This window comes from Lissotriton helveticus, chromosome 12 (genome assembly GCF_964261635.1).
Source record: "Lissotriton helveticus chromosome 12, aLisHel1.1, whole genome shotgun sequence".
NCBI classification, from domain to species: domain Eukaryota; kingdom Metazoa; phylum Chordata; class Amphibia; order Caudata; family Salamandridae; genus Lissotriton; species Lissotriton helveticus.
In genome coordinates, this window is record NC_136073.1 from 45815789 (window position 1) to 45830660 (window position 14872).

The 14872-nt window shown below is 47.5% G+C and overlaps 1 protein-coding gene across 2 annotated transcripts in view; it reads right to left on the reverse strand.

The window, feature by feature from the left end:
- The window catches only part of CTDNEP1 (CTD nuclear envelope phosphatase 1), a 76360-nt gene that overhangs the window by 32449 nt on the left and 29039 nt on the right, over positions 1-14872 (reverse strand). For both annotated transcript variants that reach the window (XM_078668588.1, XM_078668589.1), the window contains exon 3: positions 1464-1582. In XM_078668588.1, coding sequence (XP_078524714.1) covers positions 1464-1582 — 119 coding nt within the window. The remainder of the gene's footprint in view (positions 1-1463; positions 1583-14872) is intronic.

The following is a 14872-nucleotide window of genomic DNA, read 5'->3' on the forward strand; positions in this document are numbered from 1 at the left end:
GGCCCTGTTCTATCAGTCAAATCTGTGTGCTTAAACAATGCACCATGAAAGAAGAGTACCAGCAGTAGTCTCAGCAGGGACCAGTGATGACCCATCGAAGCATGAAACTGCTGGACCCAGAGCGAAAATGAATTATTTTGGTGCATAATCAATCCAAGAGGAGATCTGGGTATGGATCTAGGAAATACATACCAGAGTCCTTGTTGTGCCACCATAGAAAAGTGTGCTAAATCCTTGCCTGTACCAAAACTAGATCTCCCCAGTGACATCAGTTTGTGACCTTTCCCTCCCTAGACTCTCCTGCACAGGTTGTATGCGCAATCTTGAATGCAATATTGTTGCAATTCTTGAAGACATTATCCCCAACAGTCTCATTACAATCTTAATGTGAGAGGAAAGTTGCATCTGAAAAAGAGACAGCAGCTTTGGGAATGCCATCACCCTTTCTTGACTGGGGTAGGAGTTCCCTGTAACAGTGTTTATTTAGGAAAGAGTGGAAAAAGGCCTCCAAAAATCTACTCGCCCAATCGCAATTGCGAGCCAGATTTTATCAGGTTGAGCTATTTTTAAAACCTACTAGTCAGTTCTGGCGAGTGAACGTAAGCTGGATAGGAACAGGTGTTCTCTTCATTCAGAAAGTGAATGAGCAATAAAGATGCCATCAAATCTTGTTTTTATCTTGATACATTTGCAGTCTGTTCAAGGAAAGAGGTCAAATGTCAGTTTGTCTTTTTACTAATTGCTGCTCGGAAAATGGAGTTTATTTGTTCTCCCTCTTACTACAGTTAGAGGTTTTTGTCACGTGAGCTGTCTGAAGATGTCAGTTTTTCTCCGATCTTGTATAAATGGTTTATTGGTTAGGAGAGGGATATTGTTAAAAGAAACTGTGGTGGTTAGGTGAATTGGTTACTCGTCCAAAGCACCTCATGGAAGGTCAACATGTTTCGGTGTGGTTGAGGCGGGAAGGGAAAAATCTGCTCTTAAAGAGACTGTACTGTATTCTGAAAGGCATGTGAAAGTCTGAATGTGGCAATCTGGCATGCAGTATGATTGTTTCTGAGTACTTGTGTGATCTGCTAACAGAAGAACAAGCGTGCGTTCAGTGAGGGGTATGATGTAGGGTCAAGCACTGGTAGTTTTCCATTACTCAGTTTCTTGGGGAGGGAGAGCAAGAAGACCAGAGACATGCTGGTTGTCTGGAACATTTTCAAAAGATACAAGCTACTGCTAATCGGCTCAGCATCACACAGTGGGGGACCATAATTCCAGCAGGGCAGCAGGCACCACCCAGTCATCCAACTTCAGCAATGGAATGTGAATCCTTTCATCCATACTGCAGCAGTACATCATTTCAGTAGCGGCATAGACTACATCCCAGGTGAAGTTTTTAGAAAGAGGAGCACTCGTGGCCTGAGCAATGCCCCTCATAGGCACAGACCCCTTTCCTCACCGTCATTTCTAACCTTTAGAATAAAATCAGGCGGCGTCCCAGGCCGCACTGTCGGTCGCAAGACACCATCATGATGGGAGTGTATCAACGTCTCATCTAAATCGAGTACGAGGATCTTTCTCTTCACATGACCTGTAGCAAGCAGAGAAAGGGAAAACCAGTTTAGAGGAAGCAAAAAAAAGAAACCTGCAAGAGATGAAGCAACACAACATTGGGGACCCACATGAAGTACTAATGTTTGGGTACTCCAAACCTGGGACATCTAAGAGGGACAGTGGCCAATGGGTACCCACACTGAGGACCTGCACAGAGGAACATTCTTACATATAGAGTCTATCAGGTTTCACAGCCACAAAGATTCACAGACACTAACTAAGCAAGTTTCAAGCATGTAGAGTCACACTGGAAACAAGGCAGGAGCTTTCTACATCCCTTAAAGAACTTTAAATGCAAGGGAGAGTCCGGCTGGAACCAGAGCTGGAGAAGCAGTTACTTACTTGAAAACCAAAACCTCCATCTCCAAGTGGCTGGAACTGGAACACATGGAGAGAAACTTCTACTTTCAAATTCTAAATAACAAATGCCTTTCTCACTTTATTTTTTAGAATAGCAAATGCATAATTACGCCACAAAAACTCATAACAGACTTGTGCCGTTTTCTTTTTTTCATGCCCCATTTTTGTAAAGTTATTAAACATGTACTAAAACAGCAAGGTCGCTACCCTCAACTCGAGGCCATCCAGCTGCATACAAATGACAGAATGCATCGCAATGACAGTTTATATTTCAGCTAAATCAGATGAAGCATCTCAATTGTTTTCTGAACCCAAGATCATGGTTTCCTCCTCCGAGGTGGCCGCTTACTGAAGATGGCATATTTCTCGAAGTAGTAAAATCCAGAATCAAGGGTACTAGTTTCAGGGCCACAGGAAAGCTAATCTCAATTTTGGCTACTTACAAAAAGAAAAAAGTTTAAAAATGGAATTTGGGGGGGGGGGGGGGGGGGCATGGGGGGCTGGATGAGATTCGATACAAAATACACCAGTAACGTTACTGAATCTAGAAATTAAAACTATTCTAAAACACTTAGAATTCCTAAATTATTCAGCAGAAGAAGACTATTGTGTTTAAGTTAATAAAATAAACAAACAGGAAAAAAGGGGGATTAGGCAAACAAAATACATGTTGCAGTCTGCTTTTTTATTAGTGTGTTGAATTAGACTGGAACAAAGAAAAACTAAGAAGGAAACAGAAGTGAGTTGTCAAATGAGAGAAAGAGCGATATTACAGGTAGGAGGGATGAATAAAGTGCGTAGTGACACGAGAGGAAAATGGGAGGGAGGTATTGCGGAAATATTATAAGAGGGAGGGTTGTAAGCTTAGGGAGGGAGGAGTAATAAAGATGTGTAAAAAGATGGGTCAGAGGAAACCATGAAGAACAGAAGGAGTCTCTCCCCCACCACCCGAACCCTACACTGCAAAAAAGGAATTAGGAGTGAGGCACAAGAAAGTGATTTAAATAACGGACATAATAAAAATACACAAAAGGAGGCGAATACGTTGAGAATTTTTTTTCTCACGAGAATGGCATTCATCACGTTCAAGTAGTTCACATTACAATGTCATTCTAACTGAAGAACTTGAGAGGACTTTAACCAGAACAGATTTCCTCTAACCTGTTTTTGTTCACAACACATACAACAGAAGAACTAACACTGCAAGTACTTTTTAAGCGCTCCACCATAGGACCTTTCTCAATATTTATAAGCAACGACTTATATTTTATAACTAATATGGGAAAAGAAGAGGAAGTTTAAACATACAACTATGTTATGCATGGGGGTGTAGCCAGCCGCAAATGAAAATGGCTCTGCCTTTTCGGAGCCCAGAGTTGTCCGTACTAAAAGCAGAGGCGGGATTCCAGTCAGGCACCCGCAAAGCGACCGGAGGGACGTGTGGAGGCCCGTACAGACGGCTTACTGCCGGCTGTGGCGCATCACTCAAGATGGCGGTCATCAGCAAGGAGTGACCTTGCTTGGGTGAGGCCGAGGTGCATGGAAGACGGAGTCCTCGACCCTGTGGTAATGCTGCTGTGTGGTCCCCTGGGGATTCAGAATCAGGGGACTGCTGGACTCCTTCCCTCCCCCCAAGAAGTATAAAAGTGCTGGCAGAGGTGCTGGGCATGCTAGGGGATTGCCCGAAGACAAACAGGACTGCTGGTGAGGCGCCTTGGAGTGCAGCGATAAGTGGGGGAGAAAGTTTGCTGTGCGTGAAGAGACTCTTCCCCCACAGAGTTGTCCCCCCTTGTATTCCTTTGATGACACATACCAGCAACGGACTAAGTGGCTGATGGGCGCTCTGTATGGGACTGCGCCGCACTGGACTGACGAAGTTCACCTGCAGTGAGCATAGGGAGAAGCCGCATACCAGGCTGGGCGTCTGAGAGCATTGCACTGGTTTAACACTGCTGCTAAGGAGGGGATCAGAGCCTCCCAGGAGATCTAGGCTTGGTAAAGGGGAGGCTCTGCCTGGTGAGTGTATACTGGGGCTGTGAGGTGGCGTGCTGCGGAGGTGCATCAGGTATGGGGCTGGGACACTCTACTCAGTGGAAAATTTGGTAGTAGATGCCACCTACCCCTTTGGTGGAACAGTGTTCCCCTAATGTGGGATACACAGCCACACTACTGCATAAATAGAATCTACACCCCTGCTCCTGTGGATAGCAGTAATGAAGACCAAGAGGGAGACAGAAGAGTGCCATGGGGCACACCAAAGCGGGCAGGGAGAATGCAGTGAGCAAGTGCCCCAGGACTTCTTTAGCGGGCTGGGGTGGCGCTACAACAGCAGCCCAGTACACTGGACAAATCAGATCGGAAGCCGTGAATGCTACCCGGGATGTTCTGAAGAGAAAAAAAGATACGATCTTAATAGATCTGGGCATACTCCGCGATGACCACTGTAAATTAGCAGACAAGGTAAAACATAACACAGAGTCTCAGGGAGGTAGGCCACACAGTCAAGGGCGTGCAGGCTAAGGTGACAGACCACCTGCTCCAAGTGGAACTCCTGGATTGGCGGGCAGAGAATGCAGAAGGTCGCAGTAGTCGCAATAATGTGTGGATAGTTGGACTTCCAGGGAGAGCGCAAGGGGCGGCCATGGTGGCTTTCCTCAAGGCCTAGTTGAAGAGGGAGGTGGCACCCTGGGGACTTTTACCACTCTTTGCCCTGAGGAGGGCACACAAAGTCCCGACGAGGCCGCCGCTGCCACCTAGGGCACCTCCTCTCCTAGGTTTGTCCGGGTTGCTGTATTACCTGGACAGAAATCAGATCCTGAAAAGGAATCGAGACGCATGCAAATTTCGCATAGGCCATGCCTTGGTAGCTGCCTTTCCGGTCTACATTATGCTGGTTCAACAACAACCTACCTCACTGCTTGCTGTGGAAAGCGAGAGGCGAAAGGCTGGAATTCAATTCATGCGGCTGTTCCCTGCCCACCTTAAAGTCATGATGGGGACAAAACATTGTTCTTTAGTGACCCACCTGCAACGTGGAACTGGTTGGAATCCTACAGACCTGGACTGAGATTCTATCAGAAATACACCAGTAACGTTACTGAATCTAGAAATGAAAGGGATGGAAGACGAAGGAGAATGTAAGAATAACACGGTGACCACCCCTCTTTGGAAACTCTCACACAATATGCTGGCATTGGGAGTATGGGTTTTTCAACTGTTTGATTTCTAGTTGTGGCCAGAGCACTGTTGAGACTCTGACCTGGGGCATGAAGTTGGGAACAGTTTTATTACTCTTGCTCAGTGTGCGTGCATAGCTGTGCTGCTCTTTTTGAGAGAGGAAAGAGGGGTGATGCGGCGAACCTCTTTAAATTCATCATGACTAAGGGGTCAATGTGCTATACTTTCCTTACATGGAATGTTCTGGGAATAGGGGCTGTCCGTAAGCAATATAAAATCCTATTCTATCTGAAGCGAAGAAATGTAGACTTAGCTCTCCTACAGGAGACCCACCTGACGGGACCCTAAATTTTTAAAGTGCAAAAAAGATGGAGGGGACAGATCTATGCGACCCTTTATTCTGCTTTCTCTAAGGAGGTGTTGGTATAGGTCAAGTTAGGGACACTGTTAGAAGCCCTACAGACACATATAAAGCTATGGGCTAATAGAGCGGAGGCTCAATGGGCTTCGGATTTTGATTGGCAGCATTTACAACTCCAATGTGGGTCAGGCGCAGTATTAAGCCAGGCTGACCCAACTCCTATTGCAAAACCTTGACATACCAATGCTGCTCTGGGGCAACTAGAACTGTGTTATGAATATGAGATCCATATGTGACAAATCCACCCCCCCATCCAAGCAGATTACCCTGCAATGAGATTAGCACAGTGCCTTTGAGACTGGCAGGAACATTGAACTAGGAGGGCCGAGGGGCACAGACTCCGTTCAGGACTGCAAGAGAAATTTTTCTATTCCCTGGTGCATGACTTGCACTTCCGGCTGGACGCCATGATCTGCGGGGCTCGCAGTATAGGTTAATTCCGCTAAACACCCGAGTCGAACACTGTCTGAAAGTAATCCCTTACAGGTAGGTAAACCCTGTTTGCTTTGTTCGCCCTAAGTTGGCAGGCTATGGCCAGACGTGGGCCCCTTGCTCACTTTGCCACTGGATTTAAGCTAGCCTGGCTGATGAGGGCTGTTAGCCTGAAACCAGCCCCGGGATGCTTGTTTCCGGTCCAGGGAAGACTGATTTGCATCTAGCTAGGTCTGAACTGGGGTGGCAAAGTGAACTAAAGAACGATGATGGATTCAACCCAGATCTGTGAGGGGGGTTAATGTCTGAAAAGTTTCAGCGCTCCGTCCATCTCCTTGTATGTACTGGGGATGCCACATAGCTCCTATACCTAGTTGGAGATTCCTACCAAACTATCTAAATCAACTGGCGTTCAGGTACCCTTTAGCTGATGTGATCATGGAGTACTACGTTGTGAATACACATACAGCCTCCAAACCTAATGTTGAATGGAATGCCTTTAAAGTGATTGTTCAAGGGCACTGCCTCACTTAGTCGGTCGGAGTGTAAAGCTCGCTATGGTAGGAACTGTCCACGGTGGAAGAGAACTTCAAGCGCCTGGAAAACAGAGGGCACGACTTGACCAGAAGCCTGGCATACCCTGAAGGAGGAACATAAGAGACATTCGAAGATGCAAGGTAAACTCCACTCTCTAAACTGGCAGGAATACCTTTATACCACACATGCAGAGGGAGGGCAGGGTGCACAGCTACTGGTCTGGCTTACCTGACTCGATGACAGGGAGTGCCCCTTTATGCAAATAAATGACCTGATGGGAAATCAAGTATTTTTCCCAATCTGAAAAGCATGCAGTGTTCACAGATGACTATAGGGACCTGTATAGCGCTGGCAACACAGTCCCAGAGCACACCAAATACATTTCTAGCCAGGCCAACTGCCACAGTTACCGGCTCAGGAGCAGAAGGCATTGGGGGCTCCCCATTGTAGAGCCGGAGATCAGAGCTGCTAATTAGGAACTGGATTGTAGCAGGCCGAATTTTACCAAATGTATGCCTCCCTGCTGGCCCCGAAGCTTGCTGCGATGTATGCCAGCACGTTCAACTTTGGATGCCTCCCGGACACAGCCAGGGAGGCCCTCGTAGTTATAGTTTTAATTCCCCAAACTTTGGGTGCCGCCCTTAATATGCCAGAAACCGGTCCTAGGAAGCTTGTTTCCGGTCAAGGGAAGGTATGGCTTGGCAAATCGGGCTGGTCTGTTCCCATGAGGCACAGGGTCAGACTGATTTGCTTATGGCCATGTCTGAACTGGGGTGGCAGAGTGGGCTAAAGAACGGTGATGGATTAAACCCAGATCTGTTGACTGGGTGTGAGTGTTTGATTGGTTCAGATGCTCCGTCCATCACCACCCCCTTTTGTACCACTTTGTTTGCCATAAGTTGGCAGGGTATGCTCAGACGTGAGTCCCTTGCTCACTTTGCCACTGGATTTAAGCAAGCCTGGCTGAAGATGGCTGTAATGCCAGAAACCGGTCCCAGGATGCTTGTTTCCGGTACAGGGAAGACATGGCTTGGCAGTTTGGGCTGGACTGTTCCCATGAGGCACAGGGTCAGACTGATTTGCATATGGCCATGTCTGAACTGGGGTGGCAGAGTGGGCTAAAGAATGGTGATGGATTAAACCCAGATCTGTTGACTGGGTGTGAGTGTTTGATTGGTTCAGATGTTCCGTCCATCACCACCCCCTTTTGTACCGCATTTAAATATATCAGCGTATCGTCCCCCAGTCACGGCTCAATTTAGATTATTAGATCCTTAGTAAGATACTGGCAACCAGCCTCCAACCCCACCTTGCAGCCCTGATACACCAAGAGCAAAACAGGTTCAACCTAAAGAGCAACATCTCACTCAATATACGGCAACTGCTCCATATTCCTGACAAAACGTCTGAGACTCAGTACCCCAAGGCGCTGGTCTTCTCTGTAGACATACAAAAAACATTTGACAAGCTGCAATGGGACTACATGTCTTCTAATAACAAAAGAGATACTGCAGTGCACTACGTGTAACTTCAACCTGTGACGAGCACAAATCAAGTCTAAAAAAACTTGTCTGTCATATACAAATGAAGCCAGTGGTGCCAATGTACTGTAGAACCAAAATAATCAAAGTAAAATTAACACCTCAAACAGGTTCTTATGAAATAAAAACAACCTCTAATAAAATAAAAATTACAAGTACAACAATCTTACATAATTCGCGGTATTTCCACCATGCTAAAAAAACTAGGATGCATGAAGTAATTTCTGCAACATGATACAGATCAAAACTAATTGGAGCAAATCGAAGGAATATAATATGCAATGGTTACTTGATGTCATTATCAGTGCTCTATTCGCATGGGCGCCACGAAGGGAAGATATGCGCTCATATGAATATACAACTTGACAAACATGCTTCCGCCCTGTTTTGCACCGTAAAGATAGGCTTGCGACTACAAAAACAAAGTTAAAGCCTCTACGTTCAAAACTGGAAACGTAATGATTAACAATTAGCAGGTGATCTTGAGTAGTGAGCCCTTACGTACACAGGTTAAGGTACAGTACATGTCTTTAAGATTGCGAATGGAGTGATTAGCTATAGAACGGTGTCAGTTAAAAATGTATCCTTACATGCATAGGTTGAGGTGCAACTCAGTGAACCAGAGATTCAAGTGAGCTCGGACACTAAATAACAAAAAACGATTTAAGCATGTGCATGCACTTAATGAGGTCATTTTATCCTTATTACTGCCATAGATGCATGAAACGTGGTAATGGCCATATTGCTGGGGGTCAAACTAGCTCCATCTAGCTGGACACAACTCCTATGATGGACCTCAGATAGTGAATTACTAGCCCACTAATTTCATGAGGAAAATACGGTTGTAATTCTCGCTCCAGAAGAGGTGGTTTATTTTGTCTGGCTCACTGAAAATCTCTCTGCATTACTCTATGCACAAGCAGTTCTGTTGGTGAGGTTCCTTAGTGTCAGAGGAGGTTATTTCACATCCCAGCGACTAACTGCCTGGACAAGGGCAGGTGTGGCACTCTTGGGAAATGCTATTCACAGTGCTCTTTCCACATGGCAGAGCTGGAGACAGTTTTTAAACACACAAGGCTCCAACGCTGGCTGTGCAAAAGCTGTACGGGGAGCTGGAACTCCCGTACATGGCCTACTATGGACTTTGTTGGAGTTTGGCCGGGGGCATCTGATCCACTGGCTGTACAAAACTGCGCTTTACATGAAGGGAAATGACCTGCTGCATTTGTAGAACAGATTGAAAACTCTGCTCCGTAGGGCTTTTACTGGAAAGGAGTGGGTTCAAACTCCAGAACGTCCATGCATACCTGCAACATAAGATTTAAGTGTATGCAAAGTAATTATCTGCATTGTACGTACTTTGTACTACACAGACTGAATGTTATGTTACGTACCACAGACTTGAGCTGCCCTAGATGCTTTCTGGTTGATGCAGAATTCTCCCTTATAGTGTGGAGCAGCCTAATAATTGAGCGCTTTTGGATGCAGGTCATGAGAGACCTGGAAGGTACTCTAGGCACTCAACAGCTTCATATAGCCGGTGTATGCCTAATGGGGCTTTATAGAAGGTGGCTGGAGGAAAAAAAGGAGGCAAAAGATTCCTCAACCTGGCCCTCGGAATAGCCCTATGTGACGCACATCATTAGAAATATCCTAATGGCCACCCATATTGCTGATGGAGAAAGGAGATGGAGATCTGGACTTTGGCTAAAGGGGTAGTGCTGCATGCCGGGACCCTTAGACTGAGAAGAACTGGGGCTCCTGCTTGGGACCGACAGGCTCCCACCATATACTGATATTCTGGATTCTTCCCCCCTCAGCATCTGGTAATCTTTCCTAACTGATGCGATACAGAGGAAAGATCTGAGGATCTTGCACCTGTCCGCAGCCCACCTTCCCATGGGGAAAAAAACAGCCACCTTTTCGTCACTGGCAATGTTTTATGTTAATTTTTCTTAATTGGATGCAGATTTGTAGTATGAAAGATGGCATGCTGAATAAGATTCATCCTGTAATAGCAGACTCAAGTATGTTCTAGAACCGATAGTGCACAAATACTTAGACCACTCTGATCTGGAGTTAAGAAGAAATGCTTAACAAATATGCCAGCACCCTGGAAAATAAGCCCACGAAATGACATGCATACTGTAATATTTGCATAAATCAAGATATACTTAAAAAATAAACTATGTAATGCAAAGAGATTTTCAGTGAGCCAGACCAAATTAATGACCTCCTTTGGTGCGAGAATTACAACAGTGTTTTTCCTCATGAAACTGGACTGGTAATCTTCCCAGAAAAGAGCCATTCGCACATGGAATAAATTCAATACAACCGTCGCCTAGCTAGGGGCTACTTGAAAGTATGAAAACATGTACAGATCGTTTGATAGTTCAAAAAGTGCGGTTTTGTCTTTTGGGTGTTTTTTTGACTTAGTGACATCATTGGCCTATATTCACATCTAGTGGGCCAAGAGATTCCCTAGCTGGAGACGGACCATGAACATTTTTGGAAGCATAATAGTAATTTGCAGTCTTCTGAAAGCAATCTGCAAAACTCATCTACTGTCACATTTCCTACATCTGAAAACTGAACACTGTAAACTGAAGACCATTGCAAGAAGTAGGTGCCAGATTGTTAGAGGTTCATTGAGAGGGTTTGGAAGTGTTATCCATGGGTAGTTGAGGTACAGTGATCAATCACAGTGTACCTCTGGAAGAGCAGTATGGTGTCCAGCTACAGAGAAGGAATAATTCCAAACCAAGATGAACAGCCTTCAGTTTCAGCCTTGGATGTGACATGTCCTTTCCTTCCCCAGATAGGCAGATTTGATCATTAGGTGATCTATGCTGTTTCCACATCCTGTCTTGAAAGCACCTGTCTATGACGACGGACCATGAATTTGCTGCTGGAAGGGCCCCACTTGAACATGTTCTGACGCCACAAGGAAAGGGATTTGAGAGTAGCTTTGAGCATGTCAATATATCCATATATTACCAACTGCTACCTTACCCTTTTCCCTCCTGAGGCGGAAGCCGGGAGGTCTTCTCTCCATTCTTGGGCTTTTTTAAAACGAGTGTGTTTTTTTCGTGTTTGCAAACTGTATTTTAATTACTGTGCAGCCTAAGATCGCGCTTGTGTTATAAGCGCCCAGCTGCCTGCCTTTGACTTCCCAGCGCTTGTAAGCGCTTCGCCTGCTCCCTCACCCTTGTTTGGGGTTTTAGACCGCCCTCGGCTGAGTGTTGACGCCGAGGGCAGGGATCGCATTTCGGCCGCCATCTTGGGGGTAGGACTCTCCGCCCTCGCGCTCTAGCAGCGCTATAAAAGGGAATACTGCTATTCTGCTGGTGATTACCAACTGCTACCTTACCCTTTTCCCTCCTGAGGCGGAAGCCGGGAGGTCTTCTCTCCATTCTTGGGCTTTTTTAAAACGAGTGTGTTTTTTTCGTGTTTGCAAACTGTATTTTAATTACTGTGCAGCCTAAGATCGCGCTTGTGTTATAAGCGCCCAGCTGCCTGCCTTTGACTTCCCAGCGCTTGTAAGCGCTTCGCCTGCTCCCTCACCCTTGTTTGGGGTTTTAGACCGCCCTCGGCTGAGTGTTGACGCCGAGGGCAGGGATCGCATTTCGGCCGCCATCTTGGGGGTAGGACTCTCCGCCCTCGCGCTCTAGCAGCGCTATAAAAGGGAATACTGCTATTCTGCTGGTGATTACCAACTGCTACCTTACCCTTTTCCCTCCTGAGGCGGAAGCCGGGAGGTCTTCTCTCCATTCTTGGGCTTTTTTAAAACAAGTGTGTTTTTTTCGTGTTTGCAAACTGTATTTTAATTACTGTGCAGCCTAAGATCGCGCTTGTGTTATAAGCGCCCAGCTGCCTGCCTTTGACTTCCCAGCGCTTGTAAGCGCTTCGCCTGCTCCCTCACCCTTGTTTGGGGTTTTAGACCGCCCTCGGCTGAGTGTTGACGCCGAGGGCAGGGATCGCATTTCGGCCGCCATCTTGGGGGTAGGACTCTCCGCCCTCGCGCTCTAGCAGCGCTATATAAAGCTCCCCTTTCCCTCCGCGCAGCGGACGCGGTCAGCGGACGCGCCGGACCTGCGCCTGAGTCGCGCCAGAGTCCTGCCCGTCTGCGCCCGTCAGCGTCCCGGAGGCGTTGGGCGTGGCAGGTACCTCTGGCCACTATGCTTTCATACTCTGCTCAAGAGCTCTATTCGTTGTGCAACTGGAATACGTCGTGTCACTTAGTTTATCCTGGCCGATATAGGGGTAAACATAAGTGCCCTGCCTACTATTGGCACCCTGTTCGCTCCCTCCCTTCCCCTATCCCTGTTAAGGAGTGTAGCATAAAACACCTTTGTTTACTCCTTAATACGAGGTCGTTGCACCGACACACTCAAGAGATTTTTGATCTCCTCTCGACGACCAGTCCCACCTGTTTGATGCTCACTGAGACATGGCTTAATGATTCCTCCCACCCGGATATTGTGGCAGCCATTCCCTCTGACTATACCATCCATCGACAGGACAGGGACAAGGGCAGGGGAGGAGGAGTTGCCTTGGTTGTGAAAAAATCTCTTCCGTGCACGGTCACGCATACTCACAACATTGCAGGGGCTGACTCTCTAGCTTTTACCATCTCCCTAACGCCGCAACAAGCGCTGAAGGGTATGATTGTTTATAGACCTCCGGGTCCAGTGGGATCCTTTCTTGATGATCTCCAGCAGGCCAGGTCGGTCCTTGTCCTTAGATCGGAACGGTGCCTACTGGCGGGAGACTTCAATTTCCATATGGACGACCACAATGACCAGGACGCCATAAAATTGCTGGATATCGCCTCTACCCTAGGTCTCTCCCCCTATCTCTCTGGTCCGACTCACGACAAAGGTCACACACTTGATCAGGTCTTTTCCACCACACCGATCATGGCTGTAACACTTCTGCCAGTCATTTGGTCTGATCATTATCTTGCCCATTTTGAAATACCATCCACCGAGGCTTCTCCGGCCAGGGCCACGAGGCAGCAGGGCAGCAGCTATAGGGCACTCCATCGGGTGACCCCAGATATGCTAATGCATGCTTGGGTTGATCACCCTGTGCCCTGTATGGGCGACCTGGAGAAAGATCTGGAGAGCCTGCAATCCTGGCTTCTTGCCAGATTAAATGAGCTCGCTCCCTTACAGCCACCCAGGTCCGCTGCCCCACGGGTCTCTGCCCCCTGGTTCACGGAGGAATTAGCCCACGCCCGTAGGCAATGCAAAGTTGCTGAGCGGGCTTGGAGAGCCCAGTATGAGCCTGAGGCTAAACAACGTTATAGAATCATGATGAAGTCATACCATGATCTAGTTCTTCAGGGCAAGAAATGTTATTACGCCAAGAGGATTGAAGGCGCAGCTAGCTCCTGTAAGGAGATTTTTTCAATCGTGCGTGAATTCACCAGCCCCCGGTCAATCTCTACTCAGGATGCCCCGGTGGAGACCTGGGCTTATACTATTGCCAACTTCTTCACCACCAAAATCAAGCAAATTCAGACTCTTTTTCGTCGAGATCTCCAGATGACTTGTCTGCGGTGCCGACTGAGACAGTCTCTGTATCTCCCCCAGGCCTAGCTTTGCTAGACTTCCCTTCCCTTCCGGTTGCTACTTCCTTAGCCTTGATGAGGAACCTTAAATCGGGCTCACCGTTAGATCCTTGCCCAGCAAAATTCCTAGCGAAAATGGCAGACGTCATCAACCCCATAGCTAATCCTATTCTTAATCTATCCCTGAGTCAGGGATGCCTGCCCCAGGCCTGGAAGCAAGCCATGGTCATCCCCCTGATCAAGAAGCCCAGTCTTGACCCAGAGGCGCCTTCCAATTATAGGCCAATCTCGCTCCTTCCAGCACTGACTAAGATCCTGGAGAAGCACGTGCACTGCGTGCTCTCCAACTTCCTGGAGTCTAATGAATTACTTCATGAATCCCAATCGGGCTTTCGCTCCAACCTAAGCACCGAGACGGCGCTCCTGGAAGTCTCGGAGATCGTTAAGGAGGTGCTGGACACGGGAGGCAGGGTGATGTTAGTCATGTTAGACCTGTCGGCGGCGTTTGACACCGTCCCCCATGAGGATCTCCTCACTAGACTTCATGACATCGGACTAGGGGGGACGGTGCTCAACTGGTTCTGTTCCTTTCTGGCCAACCGCCGGCAGACGGTCTGGGTCCCACCTGGGTCCGCCGAGATGCCGCCATTGGGAGTCGGAGTGCCTCAGGGCTCTGTATTGAGCCCTACTCTATTTAACATCTTTATGACCCCTCTGGCGACATTGGCGGAGTCCTACGGGGCCCGGATCGTCTCTTATGCTGACGACACCCAGCTCCTTTTCACCTGTTGTAAGAGCGAAGAGTTCGATGGAGAAAGGATCCGTGAGTGCCTTGGGGCTGTTTTTAGCTGGTTTTCACACAACAGCCTTAAGTGCAACTCGGACAAATCCGAAATACTATTCTTCGGATGCCCATCGGAACCAGATTGGCAGGGATGGTGGCCTGTTGACATGTTCCCTCCCGCTCAGTCCTCTAAGTGGGCTAAGAACCTGGGAGTTAAAATTGACAACGAGCTTTCGCTCAAATCCCAGGTTTCTACTCTTACGGGAACATGCTTTGGGATCCTTAAAATGCTACGCAAGTTCTTTCCCCTTCTCTCGGTGGAACATCGGAGGATCACTGTTCAGGCACTCATAGGGTCCAGATTGGACTATGCAAATGTCCTATATCTGGGTCTGCCTGAATACCTCCTCCAGCGCTTGCAGGTCACCCAGAACGCTGCT